This window comes from Pleurodeles waltl, chromosome 2_1 (genome assembly GCF_031143425.1).
Source record: "Pleurodeles waltl isolate 20211129_DDA chromosome 2_1, aPleWal1.hap1.20221129, whole genome shotgun sequence".
Classification (NCBI taxonomy): domain Eukaryota; kingdom Metazoa; phylum Chordata; class Amphibia; order Caudata; family Salamandridae; genus Pleurodeles; species Pleurodeles waltl.
Window position 1 is genome coordinate 130041906 of NC_090438.1, and position 26553 is coordinate 130068458.

General features: G+C 46.3%; 1 protein-coding gene across 2 annotated transcripts in view; it reads left to right on the forward strand.

Annotated features, from left to right (window-relative positions):
* COL4A6 (collagen type IV alpha 6 chain) overlaps window positions 1–26553 on the forward strand; it is an 823409-nt gene that overhangs the window by 414764 nt on the left and 382092 nt on the right. For both annotated transcript variants that reach the window (XM_069211616.1, XM_069211626.1), the window contains exons 20-23: window positions 1521–1670; window positions 12146–12241; window positions 14804–14946; window positions 19168–19347. In XM_069211616.1, the coding sequence (XP_069067717.1) occupies window positions 1521–1670; window positions 12146–12241; window positions 14804–14946; window positions 19168–19347 (569 nt within the window). The remainder of the gene's footprint in view (window positions 1–1520; window positions 1671–12145; window positions 12242–14803; window positions 14947–19167; window positions 19348–26553) is intronic.

The window sequence follows — 26553 nt, forward strand, 5'->3', positions numbered from 1 at the left end:
TCTGTCTCGTTTCATAAAAAAGCTGTTCGGCATTTAACAGTCACCCTTGGCACAAAGAAGATAAAGTGCTTTCACTAGAGCTAGTTTGGACGCTTGTTTGAGCATCTACAGGTGCTTGCTCTTGGTGCCACTAAAGGAGGTTAAATATGCAAATCTCGAGTTTTTACATGCTGATTGATAATGAGTAATGGATTGTTTCGAAGTGATCCAAGATTTTTCAAAAAAGCAATGTGAACATTTTTGAGATACATTGATTTGGCGAGGGCCACACAATCTGGTCCGGAATGGATGGGAGAGTAGGGCTCCTGGCCCCTCGTTCCAGTTGACAATTTAGCCACCAGACCACTTCTCCTGCTGCTTTAAAACGTAGCCTTTTAATGCCTGAATACTCAGTAAAATGGGGAACTTTTCTCGGATGCAACATATTTATTCATTGAACTTGAATAGCTTACGTGGAGCAGTCTTGACAGAAATATTTGCATGTGTCTCACCCTTCTTTTTTCAAACTTTTTTCAAAACTATGGAGTGACTTCTGTTCAGTTAACAAGGCAACTTACAGTAAACTTTCAAGTGAAAATGTAATTCTGTTTGTGTTTGGACGCATTATGGTTATATAGTCTGCCTTCCTTTTTAAGCACTGCATTTAAATCCTGAAACAGGGAGTAGGCCAGGATATGCAGTTTGCATGTCCTATAAAGCAAAATGGCAAAGCAGAGGTGTCCATTTTTGTTTGGTTGAAAGTGAACACAATTACCATCTTTCCTTGATGTAACTTCATGCATCAGAGTTTGAATTCTGATAGTGTACCCTGGAATAGCAATAAAACAATGTAAGATGTAATATAACTTTTGACTGAATTGAAACTTTAACAGTAAGGAAAACATGTTTTATGAATATATTTCAGAGCTTAGATGTCCCTTATAAGAGGTCGGTTGCCATACCTACAAAATCTAGGTGTTGCTGCTGTAAGGGCTCGCTTCCTTGCTATGCCTGGCGCTCTCCCAGAGCACTGTCATGCTGTAATTTCACAGACCTTATTTTGAATCAGTTCGAACAAACCATGCAAGATAATGCTGAGTCCTGATAATCTCAAATCCCATAGACTAAATGATGTATTACACATATGAACTGTGTATGGGAGGATTGGTTACCTCTGACTGCTTTGTGATCTTGTGCAGATCATTGCTTTCTAATGGGAGTAGGTTGACATTAATGTAAGTGATTCATATCATGATTTTGACATGCAATTCAAAGTGTTCTCTAAAAGATCAAAGGAGGTAGCACTAAAAAATAACAAGCATATTTTAGGTCTCACTTAAATTCTTTGCTTGCTGCACAGCATGGTTATATACCATTGGCAATGTCACCGGGTCCCAAAGGCAAGACCTTTTGGCTTTGCCAATGCTTGTTAATTGTGAGGGTAATGTAAATTAATTTGGTTGAATACTAGAGTTAGAGGAACGATTGGAATGAATCAAGGTAATCAATTTCTAAATCTTTTCCCTGTCTCTTTTATCAAGGTCCTCCTGGTGCGCAGGGATTCCCAGGTCTTACAGGCATAAAGGGAGAAAGAGGTGACCCAGGAAGAACCGAGATAGGAACCAGTGGACGTCCAGGCAACGATGGGCTTCCGGGGCGCCCGGGAGAGCCAGGTCTGCCAGGACTCCCGGGTAAGTAGTCTCCCTGTGTCTTCAGTTCGCTATAATTTCATAAAGATGTTTGAGGAGGGGAGGAAGACTCCAAAACGTGGGCCTTACACTGTTTTAGAAGATGTAGAAGAAATATATACTGCATGCAAAGAAATACAGTACAAGACATATTAAAGAAGGTAAAGAAAAATAATAGAAGCAAAAATCGTATTTTTGCAGCGTGCAACTGAACGCAGTCAAGACCTTTGCTTTTTTTGGGTGCTATACTTGCTTGAAGTGCTTTGGAGACTTTGGTGTTAATTGTCTGAAGGGGCCTGCTCTGCAGTGGTTTGTGCCTGCGATCCAGCAGTACTTGCCCTACTCTCCTCACTCTTGTCTAAAAACCATCTGTGTTTTTATGTCAGTCAGAAGAGCGACAGCACTTTTGGTTAAGTGCTTTGTTGTTTGCCCATTCATTTTTCCAATTTGACTGGTAGATTAGAATAGTCCACCCCGTGGGTAGAGTCTGTACACCGATGAACCCCCCCCAAAAAGAATTATGCTGTTTTAGCACTAAAACACCATGCTTTGTCTTCAGTTGCAGGATTATGTTCATGTCATGTGTTTTGGAGCTTTGGTATCAAGGCAAAATGGTGGCCATATTGTTGATGGCTTGTGTTTACATATAACATTTCTCTACTAGGGTTCTGGGTGTGCTTTCCCATCCTCTGACTACAGTTGTTGATGGCTTGTGTTTACATATAACTTTTCTCTACTAGGGTTCTGGGTGTGCTTTCCCATCCTCTGACTACAGTTGTTGATGGCTTGTGTTTACATATAACATTTCTCTACTAGGGTTCTGGGTGTGCTTTCCCATCCATTGACTACAGTTGTTGATGGCTTGTGTTTACATATCACATTTCTAAACTATGGTTCTGGTTGTTCTTTCCTATCCATTGACTACAGTTGTTGATGGCTTGTGTTTACGTATGACATTCCTATACTAGGGTTCTGGGTGTGCTTTCCCAACCACTGACTACAGTTGTTGATGGCTTGTGTTTATAACATTTCTATACTAGGGTTCTGGGTGTGCTTTCCCATCCATTGACTACAGTTGTTGATGGCTTGTGTTTACATATAACATTTCTATACTAGGGTTCTGGGTGTGCTTTCCCATCCATTGACTACAGTTGTTGATGGCTTGTGTTTACATATAACATTTCTGTACTAGGGTTCTGGGTGTGTCTTCCCATCCTCTGACTACAGTTGTTGATGGCTTGTGTTTACATATAACATTCCTATGCTAGGGTTCTGGGTGTGCTTTCCCATCGATTGAGCTTTGTCGTGGTTTTGAACATGGTTTCGTTTTGAAGTTTCTCTCTTTGTGTACATCAGGTGGCTTGTGCTAGTGTGTTTACTTCTTGGCATGTGCCTGTTGTTGAACTCGTAGTGTTTTTCTAATTATTCATGTCTGTTATGCTTGGTATTGAAGAAGTTAGTTCAGCTAAATGTACTTTTAATCACAGCCCTGGATCTATACTTGTTTCTTTTTGCAGGTCTCCCAAAAATGGCTGGAACTACAAACCACTATCTCATTTTCTCAGTGCTGTTTGCCCCTGAAAATCACTAGCAAGACTTTTAATTTTCCAATATAATGCGGCTAGAATTGCTTTTGAGACCTTGTTATATGTTCGTACAGGTCAACATAAGAGTTGGTATATGTGTGGCAAATGCTAAAATGATAATGCGTAGTCTCTATAGCTATGTCTCTCAGACTCCTGTGCACCTTGAAATTCGTTGTCTTTAGTACTGAGAGTTCTAATTTTGACAGTTAAAATGGCCTGGTATTAGATCTGGCTTGACAACTCAGCTATTCCAAGAACTATTGTCACAGATTCTTTAAAATATACATAGTGGGCTATGACTCCACATGGAGAAGTATTTCTCTTTCACCTTGGGCTATTGAACAACTGGTGTACTATTCCACTTCTTATAAGGTGCTTGGTTTGCAATACATAAGGGACTGTTTTAGATGTCAAAAGGACACTTAGGGGGTCATTCCGACCCTGGCGGTAAATACCGCCAGGGCCGGGGTCCGCGGGAGCACCGCCAACAGGCTGGCGGTGCTCCTTTGGGCATTCTGATCGCGGCGGTACAGCCGCGGACAGAAACGGAAAGTCGGCGGTGTACCGCCGACTTTCCGCTGCCCAGGGGAATCCTCCATGGCGGCGCAGCTTGCTGCGCCGCCATGGGGGATTCCGACCCCCTCACCGCCATCCTGTTCCTGACGGTTTCGACCGCCAGGAACAGGATGGCGGTGAGGGGTGTCGTGGGGCCCCTGGGGGCCCCTGCAGTGCCCATGCCAATGGCATGGGCACTGCAGGGGCCCCCGTAAGAGGGCCCCACTTTGAATTTCAGTGTCTGCTTAGCAGACACTGAAATTCGCGACGGGTGCTACTGCACCCGTCGCACACCTTCCACTCCGCCGGCTCCATTCGGAGCTGGCTTCATCGTTGAAGGGTGTTTCCCACTGGGCTGGCGGGCGGCCTTTTGGCGGTCGCCCGCCAGCCCAGTGGGAAACCCAGAAGGACCGCCGCGGTCTTTTGACCGTGGTACGGTCTTCTGGCGGTTCCCGCTTGGCGGGCTGCTCCCGCCGCCCGCCAAGCTTGGAATGACCCCCTTAATCATGATACATTGCAATTCTATCTCATGGAAGCATGCTATACAGAAAGTAATTGTTTTATGTTATTTTTAACTGCAACAGTTTAGTGTACAAAAGTGTCCCTTTTTGACATGGTCACCCCCACATTTTGCCTGGTACTTAATGCAATTTTGATTGAAAGTGCACTGGGTTTCTGCTAACCATGTCACCAGTGCCAGACCTATTTCCCTAAATTTCTGCAATTGCTACCAAATTGGCAATGCCTTTGGCACCCCTTTCCTTAGTAAATAGGAACCCTGGTACCTAGGGCATGGGTATCGAACACGTGCCGGGCACAGGTCAGTACAAGTTCCCCATCTACATGATGGCTTCACTAAAAAGAGGGATGTTTGGTATCAAACATCTCGTATTAATAAACCCTCAATTTTGACAGTGATGGATTCATTCTTACATGCTTCCAGAGGGCACCTTAGATGCCCCTGAAAAATCTACCATTTACCCATGTTCCGGTATGACTATTTATAACTGGCCTGCCACCACCAGACACATTTTCTGACCCCCAGGGGTGTGAGCCTTTGCTCTTGGCAGACAGAAACAAAGCCTCTTCTGGCAGGTGTATTAGCACACCCCTCCCAACAGGATGACCTGCGCATCTCCATTTCAAGGCAGGGGGCTTCAAACAAGCCCACTGGCCTTGACATGCAGACCTGGCTTTCCTCAAAGGAAAGGATGCCAGCCCCCCCTGCTCAGGGCCCATTTGGCACCTGGGCAGGCAGTAAAATTAGTAGTCAGAGGCATGTCCCCTTCTCAGGTCAGACCCACCCCTAAGATGAGCAGTCTGATGTGGACACAATTTTTGAAAGTCTTTCATCTTGATGATGACAGGACTAGGAACTCTGGGACAGGGTTATACCTGCTTCCCACGGGAAGTGGTCATATAGAGGGCGTAGTGACTAGCGGGGTTAAGTAGCCCATTGGCCACTACCCTACACTCCCCTAATGCCCCTAAATTCAGTATTAGTATTTTGGGGAGCCCCTGGCACCAGGAAATTAGATCCCTGTTAACCTGAAGAAGAAGGACACTCCAGAGACGCAAAGGGCTAGAACTGAAGATCAGTGACTGACTTGGCGCCAACCATGCCAGCCTGCCTGCTGACTTCGACAATTGCAAGAAAAATGGCTCGTCCTCCAGCTCCTGAACCTTCCAAATGCCCGGGAAGAATTCCAGCCTTCACCCCAGCACAAGGAACTCCTGTGCAGCAGCAGGCACCCATGAGGACTCTAGAATGCTAAAACCCAATGCCGGACAGCACCACTGCACCTGTGCCCCCCAGCCCAATCGAAGTGGGCCAATGGTGCCTGCATGGACCCCAGCCTCTCCAGAGACAGAGTCCGATGTGGGTTTCCCCACTGCAACCTCTACACCGACACCTGGAGCATCTTTATCCTGGCCCCCCTCAACTGAAACTGCATCTGGTGACGGCAGTCTAACACCCTAGATCGAGGAGAAGAGGACTACTGGTGTCTCTGTGTCTCCTAATCTCGTGAGTCTTGAGCCCACTTGTTGGTTTATCTGGACTGGTCCCCCAGTCCACGCCTGCAGCCTGTTTCTGTGGGCCTCCTCCACTGCCATCGGTGATGGACACCAGACAGTCCAAGAATCTTCTGCACTTGGACGCCCTGGACTGGGGAGAAGAGGACCACCGGTGTTCCTACGTCCCCGAGCATCCCAAGAATCAAACCCACTTGGTGGCTCACCCTCAATGGACCACCAGTCCTAAACTGAAGCTTCTTTGTTACTGGATCGATCCCTATTAACTAACATTGGGCACCCGGTGCCGTTCTACACCTCTGCACTCAGCCACCCCAGTGCCTCATGGTGTGATCTGCTGATGGGGCCCTGATCCTTGCCCAGTACTTACTCAAAGACTAGGAGATTGGTCCCGTAAGTCACTGTACTGTACTTGTTTGCCACATTTTGTTGAATAGCACTGTCAACTTTTCTAAACTGTAAAGATTTTCCTTGCAAAATGTACTTATATTATTGTATTGATATATAAAGATACTTGCTATTTTTAGGGGCGAGCGCATAGCGCGCTGTCCCGGGTGTAATCTCTCTGTGGGCTTTGAACCACGCCCATGTCACGCCCATCAGTTTGGTTGGTTAGTGGGTTTGCCTTTTAAAATTTGCTTGATTTAATTAGTGAAAGGTATGCATACGTCATGCCTTTTTTGGTGTTTAACTCGCCTCAAGCGCACCGGACAACTGCTGAAAACATACAAGGCTCTATGGGTGTCATTCCGACTCCCGCCGGTGGCGGTAACCGCACGCCCGGCGGGAGCCGCCGAATGACCGCACCGCGGTCAAATGACCGCGGCGGCCATTCTGCCTTTCCCGCTGGGCTGGCGGGCGACCGGCCCAGCGGGAAATCACCTTCAACGAGGAAGCCGGCTCCGAATGGAGCCGGCGGAGTTGAAGGCGTGCGACGGGTGCAGCGGCACCCGTCGCGATTTTCAGTGTCTGCTTGGCAGACACTGAAAATCAATGTGGGGCCCTGTTAGGGGGCCCCTGCAGTGCCAATGGCATGGGCACTGCAGGGGCCCCCAGGGGCCCCACGACACCCGTTACCGCCATCCTGTTCCTGGCGGTGAAAATCGCCATGAACAGGATGGCGGTGAAAACCGCCATGAACAGGATGGCGGTAAGGGGGTGGGAATCCCCATGGCTCTGGGGCAGCGGGAAACCAGTGGGAAACCGGCGGGACACCGCCGGTTTCCCGTTTATGACCGCGGCTGTACCGCCGCGGTCAGAATGCCCATGGAAGCACCGCCAGCCTGTTGGCGGTGCTTCCGTGGTCGTTGGCCCTGGCGGTCGGTGACCACCAGGGTCAGAATGACCCCCTATGTTTTCAGTATGGTTTCTGGACTACTTTTTCTCTTTATTTCATAGGCAGTGTGATCTCGAGGGGCAGTAGTCGAGCGCTTTGCATGACATCAACCCTGTTACATGGATAGTTGCACTTTTGCCAGTTACATGGATAATTGCACTTGTGCTGATGCGTTTTACTGCAAGCTAACTTCTGTTTCGTTTTTGTGCCTGCTTTGCATTCACGGCAGCCATCGGCTTCCTTATGAGAAACTGTTTTACTTTTCATTTTCACTTTATGTGGCTAGGAAAGTCCAGTTAGTTATGTGAAACTGTTTTACTTTTCATTTTCAGTTTATGAGGCAAGAAAAGTCCGGTTAGGAGTTCACAACGCCAATAGCTTTAACTCCAGCAACGTGAGACCCATTGCATTGTAAATGCTTGTTGTGCATTGCTGTGGATCTCCTTACTGTTTTGTGTGTCTCATTTATTGACTGTGTGTATTTGCAGATGTCTGACACTCCTCTCTGATAAGCCTAAGGTTGCTCAACCACACTACCCACTAATAGAGCACCCTGGGACTGCTAGAGCAAGCCCTGTTTACTAGCAAAGGAACTGCTGTATATATCTCATTTTGATATACTATCTAGAGAGACAACTTCCTACATTTAGTCATTCCCTTTTTTCTGGATTCTGTACCAGCTAGACTCTGGGAACTGCACAACGACAACAAAAGACACCAGCAGGAGTGTCTACTGCGTTTTTTCCTTGTAGTTGAGGACCTTCCTGTTAAGGTGGTTTGTTTTTGGGTTTAGGCATTTATGATTTTTAAGGAAACAGGCTTTTTGCAGGTTTACCCCCCACATTTTGCTCCCATTTAAACTACAAGGTACTGATGTCATTACTCTGAAATTCCCTGAGATCTGCTAAACAGGACTTACTGCATGTGCTCTGATACTTAAAATGGTGTATGTTTAATTGGCTGGACTCCGATTAGCATAGCCTAACTTATTTGTAAGTCCCTCGTATATGGTACTAGGGGTACACAGGGCCTGAGGTTGTCCCATCAGGGACCGCAGCCCTCGGTGTTCCCCCACGAGTACAACAAGCATGGCTCCAAGTCTGCCACTGCAGACTGGAAGGGCAGTTTGAAACTGCTAACTCAACTTTGCTATTTGAAGTGATGGCAAAGCCCAAAGTTCCCTTTTTAGGGTCGAGCCTGCATTGCATGCGCTCGCGCATGCGTATCGCAGCGAGACGCTTTAGTATTTAGAAAAAGGCTCGGAGCCCTGTCAACTTCACGTCAGTGTTTTTTATTGGTTCGTGGGCTTGCCTAATAAAATCTGCTTGCTTTCATTAGTCGAAGGCATGCATACGTCATGCCTTTTCTGGTGGCTAGCCCTCCTCGAGCGCAGCAACCAAGTACAGAAAACATGCGAGGCTCAGTGTTTTCCATCGGTCTCGTGGACTTCTTTTTCTATAATTTACGAGCGCCATCTCGCTTGGCAGAAGTCGAGCGCTTTACATAGTTGATTTCACTTTTTCGGGTTACGTACATAAATACACTTTTGCCCGATAGGTGAAAAGTCGGGTTAGGAGTTTACAACGCGATCAGCTCTAACATGAGCAAACGCGAGACCCGTTGCATTGTAAATGCTTGTTAATGTATGTAAGTCACGCCTATGGCAGACCTAAAGAGCCCTAAGGCAAGATTCTGTATGTTAGAAAAATTGTAATGTTTGCTGTGGAAAGGCTAGTAGCCCTATTGGCAAGTACTGAGTTACAGGCTGGCACCCTAGCCCTGATATCGTCTGAATGGAACTACTGAGGCTAGTTCTATTTGGTATCAAACGAATCAGTGCATTAAATCTGAGTTAGTGTTTAAATCAAATCTAATGCCACTGGTGGGCAAAGTGCAACTTTAAAAGTTGCCACTTTAGTTGCCAAAGGTTTTCAGTGCCCGTTTACTGGTGTACATGGGGCTTGTCCTTCAGACTGCTTTCTGCCCTCCTAGGGACACATACTAATGACTCCCAGAAAAGGACACAATGGGGGCCTGCATGAGAGAAAGGTGTTAGCTCCTTCATGCAGGAAGCCATAGGGGTGTTAGCCCAAAAGACGAGGGGTAAAGGAGAAGTCGATGTGAAGGGCAAATGGGTAACACTTGGAAGAGGGTCTCACTCTGTTGTTTAAGCAGACAGGCTGGCTCTGGGGACAGGAGAGGAGAAGACAAGGAGCTCTGAGTGTCAACAGAGGGGTCCACCCCAGGAAGTGCCCATCAGGACGGAGGGAACCTGGTAGCCCATTGGCTACCAGCCACAACCTACCCTGAGGGCATTTGGAAGTAGGACCGAACTGAGGTATCAGTAAAGAGAGACTACACCAACGATGACTGCATCTGCTGGCTAGCGAAGAGAGGGACTGTGCCTGCTGTGTTCTGTCTCCAAAGCCCAGTCAAGCCACGAGAACTCCAATGGTCAGCTGACTGGCTTCCTGTTCGCAGCACAGGGGCCCAAGAGCTGAAGAAGCCTGCTGGGGCAAGTTTGTAACCCAGTGTCTTGAAGTCGCTACCACCACTATGCAATACAAAGGACCATGATCCGATGCATAAAGTTGCACCTGTGCTGTCGGAGAGTTGCTGGAACCATCATAAGACAGGTTGTTGACTCAGGAAAGATTGACCTGTGACTGCGACAACAAGCGATTGGTAGTCCATTGGCGACTGGACAATGGCCAGACCAGATATGAGTTTGTGAGAGGTCGACCCTTTAAGTAGGACCCCATCACTATCTTTGTGGACTGAGAACACGTGCAGGAAGATCCTTGTCAACTGTGTCACATTCCTAGCATCCTTAGAGCATCTTCAGCATCCTTCATCCCTTGCAACAGGGCCACCCCACAGGAATCCAGTGCAACACAGAAAAGTGACTTGAACTGATGAAGGATTGCTTTTTCTGTGAAGGTAACTGTTTTTGAGGTTCTTGCTAAGCCCCCTGACTAGCTCCGTGCCAGAGTTCCTCACCCCAACTCCTTCTAACCGACTGCATTGACACTTCCCTAAATTTTTCATGAAATGGGTTCTAAGGGGGGTTATTCTAACTTTGGAGGAGTGTTAATCCGTCCCAAAAGTGACGGTAAAGTGACGGATATACCACCAGCCGTATTACGAGTTCCATAGGATATAATGGACTCGTAATACCGCTGGTGGTAAATCCGTCACTTTTCCGTCACTTTTGGGACGGATTAACACCTCCTCCAAAGTTAGAATAACCCCCTAAGTGTCCAATTCGTTGACTTTGCCAAGGCTTCTTTACGGTTGAGTGAAATTGCTTTGTTTTATAATTGCTTATAAAATCACTATCTCCGGAACCCTCTGGTGAATCTTTATTCTTCTCATGTCTTATAAAATACAGTCTATTTTTATAAATTGGATTTCTTGAGTGTTGCGTTGATTTCTTCTTCAGTTGTTTAGGTGCTGTTTAAATGCTTTACTCTAGTTCCTCTGTGTAAACCTTGCTGCTTGGCGCCACAGCTACCTATGTGGCTGAAGTTTTCACAGATAAAACCTACTGGACCTAAAAGGGTTGGTAAGTGTATTACACAGTGAGGTCGCAAAACCACACCATATAATACACCCCATTTCCTCACAGGATTTTTAAATGTCACGTGTGACTACTTTTAAGTAAATTCTGAATACCAGTATCCCTGTCTGCACCCCATGATTCATCACAGTGTTTTTTAAAAGAGACTCAAATGCGTTCAGTCTAATCTGAGACGAGCGGAAGGATCATTTGTGTGCTAACATTGGTCAATATTAAAAAAATATATAATGCCTAATACGATGGAGTTGTAAGACATTTGGAGTTGTAACATAGGCCCAGAAATGGTATGATATTCTGGTTTGGATAATTTTTAAATGCATTATTTTCTTACCATGATAGTTTATTTGCCTTGCTCATGTAATTATTATAGCCCCTTTCTTTATGTTTGAAGATATTGACTGTTAACTCTCTTTTGTTCCCCACTGTACTCGGATCACCTCCACTTTCAATACAAATCACTGCCATAATGAAAGGGTTAAGTGGCTAAAAGGTCACGCTGTTCACTATCAAATTTGGAGAGCAATGCTGTTGTGTCCCAAGGACACTGACATTGGCCACAACAAAGAAGGCCCAGTGCACCCTGACTGCACCCAAACCCAGTAAAACACATTACAACCACTTCTCCCATCAATTCGACGAACAGCCACCTAGGTTTATTGGTTTTATTTACTTATGATTAAAAACTTTTATTTGAATATTATGTGCAGTTGTCTCAGAGATTATTCATGGGGCATGGAAGCAAATTGCTATGCCTAATATTTCATTTATAAAGGAAACATGGAGTAACACAGTGAAAGCAGCTTTAAAAATATTCCATGTTATTCTAGGAGGAACATTTATACTATATACACAGTTAACTGTGAGCACGGTGCATTAAAAATAATATATTTCCTCTTTTGGACTAAACGTTTAATCGTTGTCGAGTCATTGAGATGTAACTTCTCTTCCATGGTTTTATCGTATTCTGTGTTTGGTTTCATGGCGACTACAAGTTATGTAAAATGAATGCACATTTGAGAGCATTGTTAGAATGGAATTATGCAGTCTTAATGGGTTCTTGGCCTTTATTCAGTGTGCTAAGTTATTTTAGAAATGTCTGTTTGCACTGCAATTACTAGAGACATTGTTACAAGGAATACGTCAGGTTTCTTACAAAAATAAAAGTCAAAATATTTAGGCTTTTCCCTCTATTTCCTCCAGATAACAATAGGTGTCTTCATCCTCTAGAGGCAACTTTGAGATAATACCTGCACATTTAGTGGAGTTCTTAAAAATGATGACTTGAACATTTTGTTTTGTTGTAATGCATGTAAAAAAATGATGACTTGAACATTTTGTTTTGTTGTAATGCATGTAACATAGATTCTACTCTGTAATTATCAAACAGGTCCGGTTATTGGAATAGGATCTATAGTGGAAGGTCTTCCTGGCCCACCGGGCCCTCGAGGTTTCCCTGGCTTACGCGGGCCATCAGGGTTCAAAGGTGAGTCTCATTCAACCCCTTAAGTAATTGGCATTGATGTGTGGTTATCTTAGCACACGTGGGGAGCAGTTTGCAAAGGTATTTATGAGCATGTGAAGTAGTACATTCAGGTAGATCTTAACGGACCAACTCAAATATCAGACTTCAAGACCATCCCTTATGAGAATTAAATATGCTAAGCTGTGCATCACCCCAGCCAGTGAGCAGAAGAGGATTTGCCTATTTCCAGAGAAGAGAAGACGGTTCAATGTTTTGTACGTCTTCAGCACTAGTGCCAGCAGTACAACGCCTGCCTGCCTGCATCTACCACTGGAAGTATATTAATGTTTTCAAAGTTTGCTTGGCTGATAGTGGCTGTTTCTTACGTCAGGCGCCATTCTTTCACCGTGGACCGCTGCTTGTGTCAAACTGCAATGAGATGTAGAGAGCTCTAGAATTATAGTATTTCCTATAACAAAACTGAGTCCATGAAAAGTTACCACCAAACATGGAAAAGCCAGAGCCTCTCACAATACATAAACTGGCCATCTTCCACAACCACACCCCAACTGCCACTTTAAAATATATTTTTACCTGTCTAGGATGTGAATCACTCCTGAAATCTATGATGTTGACAACGAGTCATCATCAGCCTACAAGCTAGAAAAAATCATTGGCAAAGCCAATAGGTCAGACTCTGGCATGCTCTTGCATGGTAACTTTTAGGGTAGAGCACGCAAGCGCTCTGGCCCCTGTTGTTATCTCTTTGTGGGCTTTTAACCATGCCCCTGTCACGCCCATCACTTTCGTTGGTTCGTGGGCTTGCCTTTTAAAATTCGCTTGATTTCATTAGTGAAAAGCATGCGTACGTCATGCCTTTTACTGTGTTTAGCCCTCCTCGAGCCCACCGGCCAACTACTGAAAACATACGAGGCTCCATGTTTTCCACATGGTTTCTGGACTACTTTTTCTTTTGTACGCAGCGTGATCTCGCTGGGCAGTAAACGAGCAGTTTTCATGACCACCAGTTTAATTCTATTGTTTATCCTATCGCTCCTTCGCGAATTCAAGGTTTTACACAGCGCAATCGCGCTCTTTAAAAAAAAAAAAATTATTTGTTTTTTTGTGTGTAATTTTTCCCCATCCATATCCCCACCTCTGCCCGCCCCTCCCCTTGTTTAAATGTACTAAAGTTCTGCAGGGAGAGTGGCCTCAATAGTTTACAACGCTAATAGCTCTAGCTCTGACTAGAGCAAATGAGAGACCCATTGCGTTGCAAATGCTTGTTTATTTTTATTGCAAGCATGTGCCACAAAAAGAAAAAGAAAAAGAGAAAATATAACACATCCTTAGTGCAGCTTGCAATAAAAAATGAAATAATTAGCACTGATGTTTGCTACTGGATTATTTTACATAGCAAGCCTTTCACTTATGCTATGCATTTTATTATTGTTACTTGTGAAGGAGCCAAGAATAAATCACTTCCGAACTGAGGATTTAAATCTCAGGCAGCTGCAATGTTATAATGTTGCTTAAATACTTTATAACAACAAACCTTTTTCATACCTTATAAACTCATAAGAATATAAAACCATATAAGGCAGTAATGGGTCAGGTTCGTATACAGAGCTAATAAAATAATCAACCGGTGCAAGGTAAACTTTAAAGGTTGAGCTTCCTATTTGTTAATGCAGTTTAAAAACAATAGGTGTGGTAAGGCAAAGAGGAGGCAGTCAATTCCAGCCTGGTTAATCACCTTCCTAAACCTGCCAATAGCCATCAAAACATGTTTTCTCCTTTAAGCTCCAAAACTCCTGGGTAAGCCCTCATAAAGTATTAGTTACGAAATGAAAAGCCCACATGAATCAAATTAAAATATTTCTGATTAATTTGACTCTTCTTCAGGAACACAGAATGGGCATAACAGGTTTGAGCCAGGATCTGCCAATCTGTTGCGGGTCTTGTGCTCCTAATTTTTCTTTGAGTGTAGAGTTCTTCAGCAAGACTTTGGTCATTCCTGGTAACAGGCCCCAACAGAGGACACTATCTCAGGTCGTGCATGGGCCTCGCTTGTAACAGCAGCCTTGAATATTTATACTATAATATTCCAAAATGTCAATACTACATACAGGAATATTGATGTGCCATTAACAATAAACATTCTATCATTGTTGAATGTTTACCCCACAATAAATCAATCTTCAGTTCAGAAAATGGAGCCAACACAATAATTCTCTGCTAAATCTGTGTTCAGTTTGTTTTTTTCCGCCAGTTTATAGTTGCTGCTATGAATATATGATCGTCAAACAGCAAACATCATATATCTTCACTGCCCATACACTACTTAGAGGTGTAAAGATGAACTATTCCTGCTGTGCCAGAGAACTGTACAAAATAGCCCTGCTTCATTCTGACTTTTCGTGCACTCTGTTCATCAAAACCCAATATTTCACAATGTTCTCCTCTTTACTTCCTCATTACTGGGCAATATTGCATTGACAGCATTAGAGAGTTAATTGACAAGCCAATATATAGTGTTGCATTTTCAGTCTTGACACATTTACATCTTCTTTAACCTTACAGGAGATGCAGGAGACTGTGTTTGTGAAAACGGTGACCCAATAGAGGGACCTCCCGGCAGGCCAGGCATCCCCGGCTTTCCTGGGTTCAAAGGGTATCGTGGTGATCCTGGTGTGATGGGCCTACCTGGAATTCCAGCATCACCAGTAAGTACAATTTTATAACGTGGAATACCATTAAGTAGAACTTGGAGGGTATACAAGTGGTTCTTGGCTTTATTTGTGATAACTTATGATGCTTTCCAGTATTATGAAAGAACAGCTCTGTTCACCCAGAAACCCTACTTAGTAGAGTGTTATTTAAGTTAATAGCTACCATTTTTTGTAACTTTAATACCGATGTGTCTCCATATCCATGTTCCATTTCCATCTCTAAATCTACAAAATTGGGTGACTGTGGGTGCTGCGTGGCATAATGAGACCCGTCAAGCATGTGAGCTCTCCTCTCTTAAGGAAAGAAAATGAGGGTGTATTTGTATTGAAGTTACATAGTAAAACAATCTCTTATGGATTCCATTAAAATGCCTCACTGATTCTTAGGTAATCAAAGCGATTTTGCAGAAACTAGAAACATAGTGGAAGGGTCCTGGTAGGAAGTTTGCTCTGTATGCACTATTTCAAAATGATGAATAGTATGCACAGAGTCCAAGGGTTCCCCTTAGAGGTAAGATAGTGGCAAAAAGAGATCATTCTAATGCTCTATTTTGTGGTAGTGTGGTCGAGCAGTAGGCTTATCAGAGTGTAGTGTTAAGCATTTGTTGTACACATACAGGCAATAAATGAGGAACACACACTCAGAGACAATTCCAGGCCAATAGGTTTTTGTATAGAAAAATAACGTTTCTTAGTTTATTTTAAGAACCACAGGTTCAAGATTTACATGTAATACTTCAAATGAAAGGTATTGCAGGTAGGTACTTTAGGAACTTTGAATTAGCAAAATAGCATATACAGTTTTCACATAAATCAAATATAGCTATTTTAAAACTAGACAGTGCAATTTTCAACAGTTCCTGGGGGGAGTAAGAGTTTGTTAGTTTTTGCAGGTAAGTAAACCACCTACGGGGTTCAAGTTTGGGTCCAAGGAAGCCCACCATTGGGGGTTCAGAGCAACCCCAAAGTTACCACACCAGCAGCTCAGGGCCGGTCAGGTGCAGAGGTCAAAGTGGTACCCAAAACGCATAGGCTTCAATGGAGAAGGGGGTGCCCCGGTTCCAGTCTACCAGCAGGTAAGTACCCGCGTCTTCGGAGGGCAGACCAGGGGGGGTTTGTAGGGCACCGGGGGGGACACAAGTCATCACAGAATGTACACCCTCAGCAGCACGGGGGCGGCCGGGTGCAGTGTGCAAGCAAGCGTCAGGTTTGTGATAGAAATCAATGGGAGACCAAGCTGTCTCTTCAGCGATGCAGGCAGGCAAGGGGGGGGGCTCCTCGGGGTAGCCACCACCTGGGCAAGGGAGAGGGCCACCTGGGGGTCGCTCCTGCACTGGAGGTCGGATCCTTCAGGTCCTGGGGGCTGCGGGTGCAGTGTCCCTACCAGGCGTCGGGTTCTTAGAAGCAGGCAGTCGCGGTCAGGGGGAGCCTCGGGATTCCCTCTGCAGGCGTCGCTGTGAGGGGTCAGGGGGGTCAACTCTGGCTACTCACGGTCTCCCAGTCGCCGGGGAGTCCTCCGTGAAGTGATTGTTCTCCACAAGTCGAGCCGGGGGCGTCGGGTGCAGAGTGCCAAGTCTTACGCTTCCGGCGGGAAACACGAGTTGTTTCAAAGTTGCTTCTTTGTTGCAAAGTTGCAGTCTTTGGTGAACAGAGCCGCTGTCCTCAGGAGTTCTTGGTCCTTCTAGATGCAGGGCAGTCCTCTGAGGCTTCAGAGGTCGCTGGTCCCTGTGGAAAGCGTCGCTGGAGCAGTGTCTTTAGAAGTGGGGAGACAGGCCGGTAGAGCTGGGGCCAAAGCAGTTGGTGTCTCCATCTTCTCTGCAGGGTTTTTCAGCTTAGCAATCCTCTTCTTCTTAGGTTGCAGGAATCTGGTTTCCTAGGTTCTGGGGAGCCCTTAAATACTAAATTTAAGGGTGTGTTTAGGTCTGGGGGGTTAGTAGCCAATGGCTACTAGCCCTGAGGGTGGCTACACCCTCTTTGTGCCTCCTCCCTGAGGGGAGGGGAGCACATCCCTAATCCTATTGGGGGAATCCTCCATCTGCAAGATGGAGGATTTCTAAAAGTCAGAGTCACCTCAGCTCAGGACACCTTAGGGGCTCTCCTGACTGGCCAGTGACTCCTCCTTGTTTTTCTCATTATCTCTCCTGGACTTGCCGCCAAAAGTGGGGGCTGTGTCCAGGGGGCGGGCATCTCCACTAGCTGGAGTGCCCTGGGGCATTGTAACACGAAGCCTGAGCCTTTGAAGCTCACTGCTAGGTGTTACAGTTCCTGCAGGGGGGAGGTGTGAAGCACCTCCACCCAGAGCAGGCTTTTGTTTCTGTCCTCAGAGAGCACAAAGGCCCTCACCACATGGGGCCAGAAACTCGTCTCTCAGCAGCAGGCTGGCACAGACCGGTCAGTCCTGCACTGAACAATTGGGTAAATTACAGGGGGTATCTCTAAGATGCCCTCTGTGTGCATTTTTAAATAAATCCAACACTGGCATCAGTGTGGGTTTATTATTCTGGGAAGTTTGATACCAAACTTCCCAGTATTCATTGGAGCCATTATGGAGCTGTGGAGTTCGTTTTTGACAGACTCCCAGACCATATACTCTTATGGCTACCCTGCACTTACAATGTCTAAGGTTTTGCTTAGACACTGTAGGGACATAGTGCTCATGCACCTATGCCCTCACCTGTGGTATAGTGCACCCTGCCTTAGGGCTGTAAGGCCTGCTAGAGGGGTGTCTTACCTATGCCATAGGCAGTGTGAGGATGGCAAGGCACCCTGAGGGGAGTGCCATGTCGACTTAGTCATTTTCTCCCCACCAGCACACACAAGCTGGCAAGCAGTGTGTCTGTGCTGAGTGAGGGGTCCCTAGAGTGGCATAAGACATGCTGCAGCCCTTGGAGACCTTCCCTGGCATCAGGGCCCTTGGTACCAGGGGTACCAGTTACAAGGGACTTACCTGGATGCCAGGGTGTGCCAATTGTGAAAACAAAAGTACAGGTTAGGGAAAGAACTCAGCACACTTTCAATTCAAAACATAGCACCAGCAAAGGCAAAAAGTCAGGGGGTAACCATGCCAAGGAGGCATTTCCTTACAGGCAACTAAAGGTTTTCAGTTCCTTCAGCCTCAAATTCCATCACTGGACATAAATTGCCAGGAAACTGTGATCCTTTAGCTTTGTGAGCAGCTGTAAAGGCTGCTGGCAGCTCCTGTTCCTTGTCGGCCATTTTACTATAGACTACCTTATGCAAGGATTTTAAATGTATGCATGATCCAGAATGCTACACAAATTATGTGTTACTCTATTTTCTCAAATTAGGCCCTCGTTACGAGTCGCCCAGTGCAGTATCCCTGTGGGTGGATATTGTTTTGGGTAACTACAAGTTTTCCTGTTTCTTCAGGCCCAGATTTATCAGGTTCTCCAGCTCCCAAGCCTATTATTATGTGCTCAGAGACTATGGACCTGGAGCCTTAAGATCAGCTGCAGGAGCTGTGGGCAGCTGCTGTGCTCATACTTCAACATGGGCAGCTTAAAAAGGTAGTAAAATAAACTCTGCCCCATCTCTCCCCCCAAGTCATGAAAAACAACAGTGACTATTTACCACCTGCTCCTATGGTGGAAAATATGCTTAATGGGACCCATATTTCTGAATCTGTGTGTTATTCTCTTTTCCAGGAGAAATAACTTGTAATCCTTGTTCACTTATGGGGAGACACCTTCCAGAATTGTAGGTCTCTGCTCACATTTATCCCCAGGGAGTTAACGGATAACTTGTAATGAACGCCTAAGTATCTTTCATTGACTCACAGCCAGCTCACCCAACATGATGTAAAGGTAAGTATGAATGTAATCAGATCATCTTTCAGTGCAACAAGAAATCGATGATGTTGAAGGTTACAATCTTCTGTAGCTCCTGAAAAAGTCACCAGGGTTTGACAACAAGCACATTCTTAGTGATGATAACTACACTGCATTCAGTTACAAAAATGGAAAGATAAAATAAAGCATTTGTTTTGTGAACTAATGCTGTACACAATTAAAGTATACAGGCAAATAGAATTGTTGCTAGTTGTGAAAACTGTTCACATTGATGAAGACCCAGTATCCAAAGCAGTAAGAGTTTGTGAATATATTATTATATATTGTATTAAATTGTTGCTACATAATCAACTGTGTTGTATAAGTTCTTGCTTCACTTTATATTTCTGTACCTTTTTAATTATAGGGCTTTCCTGGACCAAAAGGGATTGCTGGTTACAAGGGAGAAAAAGGAGAGCCAGTCTTTGGAACCGGTATAGTGGAACGTGGAGACCCGGGTGCAGAGGGGCAAAGAGGACCGTCCGGGTTTCCAGGGCAGCCTGGCAGAGATGGCCTTCCTGGGCTGCCTGGCCCCCAAGGCCCTCCTGTGAGTTTTATCATACTTTAACACTAGCTGAACAGTAACAAAAGCTCACATTGAAGGGACGGCTTGGAAAGTCAGTTATCTAAGGTGTTTAAGCCTTCAAAGACTAATTCACTTGTCCAGTGGTTGTTATGTTTCCCCTTACGGTTAATTATACATCTAGTTCAACTTTGATATTTATCTTTCCTTGTTTAACTTGATCCAAACTCAAAGTAATTCTAGTTTTCGTTTTTTTACATTGGCCACTGTCTTAAGTAGCCTGTTTAGCCATTGCCTGGAATAATCAGTAGCGGGACCTCTGTCAGCCTCCCTTCTAAAAGTTAAACACCTGGGCATCCCCTTTGATCAGTATTTTTCCTGTGATGGCCAATTGCAAAAGGCATGGTCTCTGGCAGCTCTACAGTGTTGAGGTTCAGGGCAGTTCTCTGAGGCTTCAGAGGTAGCTGGTCCCTGTTGAATGCATCGCTGTGCAGGTTCTTTGAGTCTAGAGACATGCCGGTAGGGTTGGGACCAAGTCAGTTGTCGTCTCCGTTGTCTCTGCAGGGCTTTCAGGTCAGCAGTCCTTCTTGTTGTTGTAGGTTGCAGGAGTCTGATTTCCTGGGTTCAGGGTTGCCCCTAAACACTAATTTAAGGGGTGTGTTTAGGTTAGGAAGGCAGTAGCCAATGGCTACTGTCCTGGAGGGTGGCTACACCCTCTTTGTGCCCCCTCCATAAGGGGAGGGGGCACATCCCTAATCCTATTGGGGGAATCCTCCAATCTCAAGATGGAGGATTTCTAAAGGCAGGGGTCACCTCAGCTCAGGACACCTTAGGGGCTGTCCTGACTGGTGGGAACTCCTCCTTGTTTTTCTCATTATCTCCTCCAGCCTTGCCGCCAAAAGTGGGGGCAGTGGCCGGGGCAGGCATCTCCTCTAGCTGGGATGTCCTGTTGTGGTGTAACAAAAGGCATGAGCCTTTGAGGCTCACCGCCAGGTGTTACTGTTCCTGCAGGTCGAGGTGAGAAGCACCTCCACCCAGTACAGGCTTTGTTCCTGGCCACAGAGTGACAAAGGCACTCTCCCCATGTGGCCAGAAACTCATCTGGTTGTGGCAGGCTGGCAAAAACTAGTCAGTCTAGCTCTAGGAGTCGGACTGGTATTCAGGGGGCATCTCTAAGATGCCCTCTGGGTGCATTTTACAATAAATTCCACACTGGCATTAGTGTGCATTTATTGTGCTGAGAAGTTTGATACCAAACTTCCCAGTTTTCAGTCTAGCCACTATGTAACAGTGGAGTTCGTGTTTGACAAACTCCCAGACCATATACTCTTTATGGCTACCCTGCACTTACAATGTCTAAGGTTTTCCTTAGACACTGTAGGGGCATAGTGCTCATGCACATATGCCCTCACCTGTGGTATAGTGCACCCTGCCTTAGGGCTGTAAGGTCTGCTAGAGGGGTGACGTACCTATGCCACAGGCAGTGTGAGGTGGGCATGGCACTCTGAGGGGAGTGCCATGTCGACTTAGTCATTTTCTTCCCACCAGCACACACAAGCTGTGAGGCAGTGAGCATGTGCTGAGTGAGGGGTCCCCAGGGTGGCATAAGACATGCTGCAGCCCTTAGAGACCTTCCCTGGCATCAGGGTCCTTGGTACCAGGGGTACCATTTACAAGGGACTTATCTGAGTGCCAGGGCTGTGCCAATAGTGGGAACAAAGGTACAGTTTAGGGAAAGAACACTGGTGCTGGGGCCTGGTTAGCAGGGTCCCAGCACACTTTTAATCATCACTGGCATCAAGAAAAAGCAAAAAGTCAGGAGGTAACCATGCCAAGGAGGCATTTTGTTACACCGGGCAGCAGAGTGATTGAGTCTGGGTCTTTTGTAAGCAGCACAGCTAACAAGGTTTAACGACAGCCAGTGTTCTGTGGCCCGCCAATGTAGTCTTTTTGGGGTCCAGCAGTAGTTGGAGTTGTCTCCAATATGCTGGAAGAGATATATCTTCTATTGCCCTGTTCATTTTCCTGGTGTATATCCATTTAGTGAACCATTGCATCTTTGCCGCCCAATAATATGTCTCAAAGTGTAACAGCCTGAGTAGGACCACCAATTTAGCGATAACAATGCGTTTTTCCACTGATGTTGGTAGAGTTTTCCAAAATTCTATTCCAGACTGCAGTGCTTTCACCACTGCCCCTACATTTCCCCCAGTTAGATTGTGGCTGTTACTGTATAGTCTCACTCCTATATACTTCAGACAAGTGTGTTACCATATCAGTTCTATTGGGGTTGGGACTATTTCTGGTGAAGCAAGAATGGAAAACAGGCTAATTTTTTGCCAACTCATGCGCAGCCCTGATATTGCTCCAAAGTAGTCAAGCAGCCTGAGCCCTTGATTGTTCCGACTGCTTATTCTTTAAAAATAGCAGCGTTAGTCCTCAAATGATTTCATCTGCCATTTAAGGTGTAGTCCAATGTAGTTTTGAGTCTGAGTTTAACATGGAGACTGATGTCTGGTCTGAGTCTGTGTCATGTGCTTCATCCTCTGCTGTATCTGACTATGGACTTGCTCTTGCTGTATTCAGTAAATCTGCTGCCACCGCATGTAACTGTTCTTGATGTGCTTCCGATTTAGTTGGGATATTACGACGGCCATGGCTAGTGCTCTCTCTGTTCTTCGTAGCAGCTGCATTCTGGTTTGAGTTTGAGAATGTCTTATTTTGTTGCTCAGTCCACTCCCATACTTGGTGTTGATTAGTTAGGAGTTTAGCTCCAATGTCCTTGGTTAGCCTGAGCTTTATGGAAAAGAACATTGCATATTGGATTTAGCTGTCAAAGGTTGGAGAGGTGCTCCTGGATGTGGCGGTGTAGGAAGTTGGCTCTGTATGTGCTATTTCAAAGTAAGGAATAGCATGCACAGAGTCCTAGGGTTCCCCTTAGAGGTAAAATAGTGGTAAAAATAGATAATACTAATGCTCTATTTTGTGGTAGTGTGGTCGAGCAGTAGGCTTATCCAAGGAGTAGTGTTAAGCATTTGTTGTACATACACATAGACAATAAATGAGGTACACACACTCAGAGACAAATCCAGCCAATAGGTTTTGTTATAGAAAAATATCTTTTCTTAGTTTATTTTAAGAACCACAGGTTCAAATTTAACATGTAATATCTTGTTTGAAAGGTATTGCAGGTAAGTACATTAGGAACTTTGAATCATTTCAATTGCATGTATACTTTTCAAGTTATTGACAAATAGCTATTTTAAAAGTGGACACTTGGCAATTTTCACAGTTCCTGGGGGAGGTAAGTTTTTGTTAGTTTTACCAGGTAAGCAAGACACTTACAGGGTTCAGTTCTTGGTCCAAGGTAGCCCACCGTTGGGGGTTCAGAGCAACCCCAAAGTCACCACACCAGCAGCTCAGGGCCGGTCAGGTGCAGAGTCCAAAGTGGTGCCCAAAACACATAGGCTAGAATGGAGAGAAGGGGGTGCCCCGGTTCCGGTCTGCTTGCAGGTAAGTACCCGCGTCTTCGGAGGGCAGACCAGGGGGGTTTTGTAGGGCACCGGGGGGGACACAAGCCCACACAGAAATTTCACCCTCAGCAGCGCGGGGGCGGCCGGGTGCAGTGTAGAAACAAGCGTCGGGTTTTCAATGTTAGTCTAGGAGAGATCAACGGATCTCTTCAGCGCTGCAGGCAGGCAAGGGGGGGCTTCCTCGGGGAAACCTCCACTTGGGCAAGGGAGAGGGACTCCTGGGGGTCACTTCTCCAGTGAAAGTCCGGTCCTTCAGGTCCTGGGGGCTGCGGGTGCAGGGTCTTTTCCAGGCGTCGGGACTTAGGTTTCAGAGAGTCGCGGTCAGGGGAAGCCTCGGGATTCCCTCTGCAGGCGGCGCTGTGGGGGCTCAGGGGGGACAGGTTTTGGTACTCACAGTCGTAGAGTAGTCCGGGGGTCCTCCCTGAGGTGTTGGTTCTCCACCAGCCGACTCGGGGTCGCCGGGTGCAGTGTTGCAAGTCTCACGCTTCTTGCGGGGAGATTGCAGGGTCTTTAAAGCTGCTCCTTGAAACAAAGTTGCAGTCTTTTTGGAGCAGGTCCGCTGTCCTCGGGAGTTTCTTGTCTTTTTCGAAGCAGGGCAGTCCTCAGAGGATTCAGAGGTCGCTGGTCCCTTGGAAGGCGTCGCTGGAGCAGAGTTCTTTGGAAGGCAGGAGACAGGCCGGTGAGTTTCTGGAGCCAAGGCAGATGTCGTCTTCTGGTCTTCCTCTGCAGGGGTTTTCAGCTAGGCAGTCCTTCTTCTTGTAGTTTGCAGGAATCTAATTTTCTAGGGTTCAGGGTAGCCCTTAAATACTAAATTTAAGGGCGTGTTTAGGTCTGGGGGGTTAGTAGCCAATGGCTACTAGCCCTGAGGGTGGGTACACCCTCTTTGTGCCTCCTCCCAAGGGGAGGGGGTCACAATCCTAACCCTATTGGGGGAATCCTCCATCTGCAAGATGGAGGATTTCTAAAGGTTAGAGTCACCTCAGCTCAGGACACCTTAGGGGCTGTCCTGACTGGCCAGTGACTCCTCCTTGTTGCTTTCTTTGTTCCCTCCAGCCTTGCCGCCAAAAGTGGGGGTCGTGGCCGGAGGGGGCGGGCAACTCCACTAAGCTGGAGTGCCCTGCTGGGCTGTGACAAAGGGGTGAGCCTTTGAGGCTCACCGCCAGGTGTTACAGCTCCTGCCTGGGGGAGGTGTTAGCATCTCCACCCAGTGCAGGCTTTGTTACTGGCCTCAGAGTGACAAAGGCACTCTCCCCATGGGGCCAGCAACATGTCTCTAGTGTGGCAGGCTGCTGGAACTAGTCAGCCTACACAGACAGTCGGTTAAGTTTCCGGGGGCACCTCTAAGGTGCCCTCTGGGGTGTATTTTGCAATAAAATGTACACTGGCATCAGTGTGCATTTATTGTGCTGAGAAGTTTGATACCAAACTTCCCAGTTTTCAGTGTAGCCATTATGGTGCTGTGGAGTTCGTGTTTGACAAACTCCCAGACCATATACTCTTATGGCTACCCTGCACTTACAATGTCTAAGGTTTTGTTTAGACACTGTAGGGGTACCATGCTCATGCACTGGTACCCTCACCTATGGTATAGTGCACCCTGCCTTAGGGCTGTAAGGCCTGCTAGAGGGGTGACTGACCTATACTTGCATAGGTAGTGAGAGGCTGGCATGGCACCCTGAGGGGAGTGCCATGTCGACTTACTCGTTTTGTTCTCACTAGCACACACAAGCTGGCAAGCAGTGTGTCTGTGCTGAGTGAGAGGTCTCCAGGGTGGCATAAGACATGCTGCAGGCCTTAGAGACCTTCCTTGGCATCAGGGCCCTTGGTACTAGAAGTACCAGTTACAAGGGACTTATCTGGATGCCAGGGTCTGCCAATTGTGGATACAAAAGTACAGGTTAGGGAAAGAACACTGGTGCTGGGGCCTGGTTAGCAGGCCTCAGCACACTTTCAATTGTAAACATAGCATCAGCAAAGGCAAAAAGTCAGGGGGCAACCATGCCAAGGAGGCATTTCCTTACACAACCCCCCCCCAAACGAAAGAGGATGAGACTAACCTTTCCCAAGAGAGTCTTCATTTTCTAAGTGGAAGAACCTGGAAAGGCCATCTGCATTGGCATGGGCAGTCCCAGGTCTGTGTTCCACTATAAAGTCCATTCCCTGTAGGGAGATGGACCACCTCAACAGTTTAGGATTTTCACCTTTCATTTGCATCAGCCATTTGAGAGGTCTGTGGTCAGTTTGAACTAGGAAGTGAGTCCCAAGAGGTATGGTCTCAGCTTCTTCAGGGACCAAACCACAGCAAAGGCCTCCCTCTCAATGGCACTCCAACGCTGCTCCCTTGGGAGTAACCTCCTGCTAATGAAAGCAACAGGCTGGTCAAGGCCATCATCATTTGTTTGGGACAAAACTGCCCCTATCCCATGTTCAGAGGCATCTGTCTGCACAATGAACTGCTTAGAATAATCTGGAGCTTTTAGAACTGGTGCTGAGCACATTGCTTGTTTCAGGGTGTCAAAGGCCTGTTGGCATTCCACAGTCCAGTTCACTTTCTTGGGCATTTTCTTGGAGGTGAGTTCAGTGAGGGCTGTCACAATGGATCCATATCCCTTCACAAACCTCCTGTAATACCCAGTCAAGCCAAGGAATGCCCTGACTTGAGTCTGGGTTTTTGGAGCTACCCAGTCCAGAATAGTCTGGATCTTGGGTTGGAGTGGCTGAACTTGGCCTCCACCTACAAGGTGGCCCAAGTAAACCACAGTTCCCTGCCCTATCTGGCATTTGGATGCCTTGATAGAGAGGCCTGCAGATTGCAGAGCCTTCAAAACCTTCTTCAGGTGGACCAGGTGATCCTGCCAGGTGGAGCTGAAGACAGCAATATCATCAAGATAAGCTGTGCTAAAGGACTCCAAACCAGCAAGGACTTGATTCACCAACCTTTGGAAGGTGGCAGGGGCATTCTTTAAACCAAAGGGCATAACAGTAAACTGATAATGCCCATCAGGTGTGGAGAATGCTGTTTTCTCTTTTGCTCCAGGTGCCATTTTTATTTGCCAGTACCCTGCTGTCTAGTCAAAGGTACTTAAGAATTTGGCAGCACCTAATTTATCTATGAGCTCATCAGCTCTAGGAATTGGATGGGCGTCTGTCTTGGTGACAGAGTTGAGCCCTCTGTAGTCCACACAAAACCTCATCTCTTTCTTTCCATCTTTGGTGTGAGGTTTGGGGACTAAGACCACTGGGCTAGCCCAGGGGCTGTCAGAGCGCTCAATTACTCCCAATTCCAGCATCTTGTGGACTTCCACCTTGATGCTTTCCTTAACATGGTCAGACTGTCTAAATATTTTGTTTTTTACAGGCATGCTGTCTCCTGTGTCCACATCATGGGTACACAGGTGTGTCTGACCAGGGGTTAGGGAGAAGAGTTCAGGAAACTGTTGTAGGACTCTCCTACAATCAGCTTGCTGTTGGCCAGAGAGGGTGTCTGAGTAGATCACTCCATCTACTGAGCCATCTTTTGGGTCTGATGACAGAAGATCAGGGAGAGGTTCACTCTCTGCCTCCTGATCCTCATCTGTTACCATCAACAGATTCACATCAGCCCTGTCATGGAAGAGCTTAAGGCGGTTCACATGGATCACCCTCTTGGGGCTCCTGCTTGTGCCCAGGTCCACCAGGTAGGTGACCTGACTCTTCC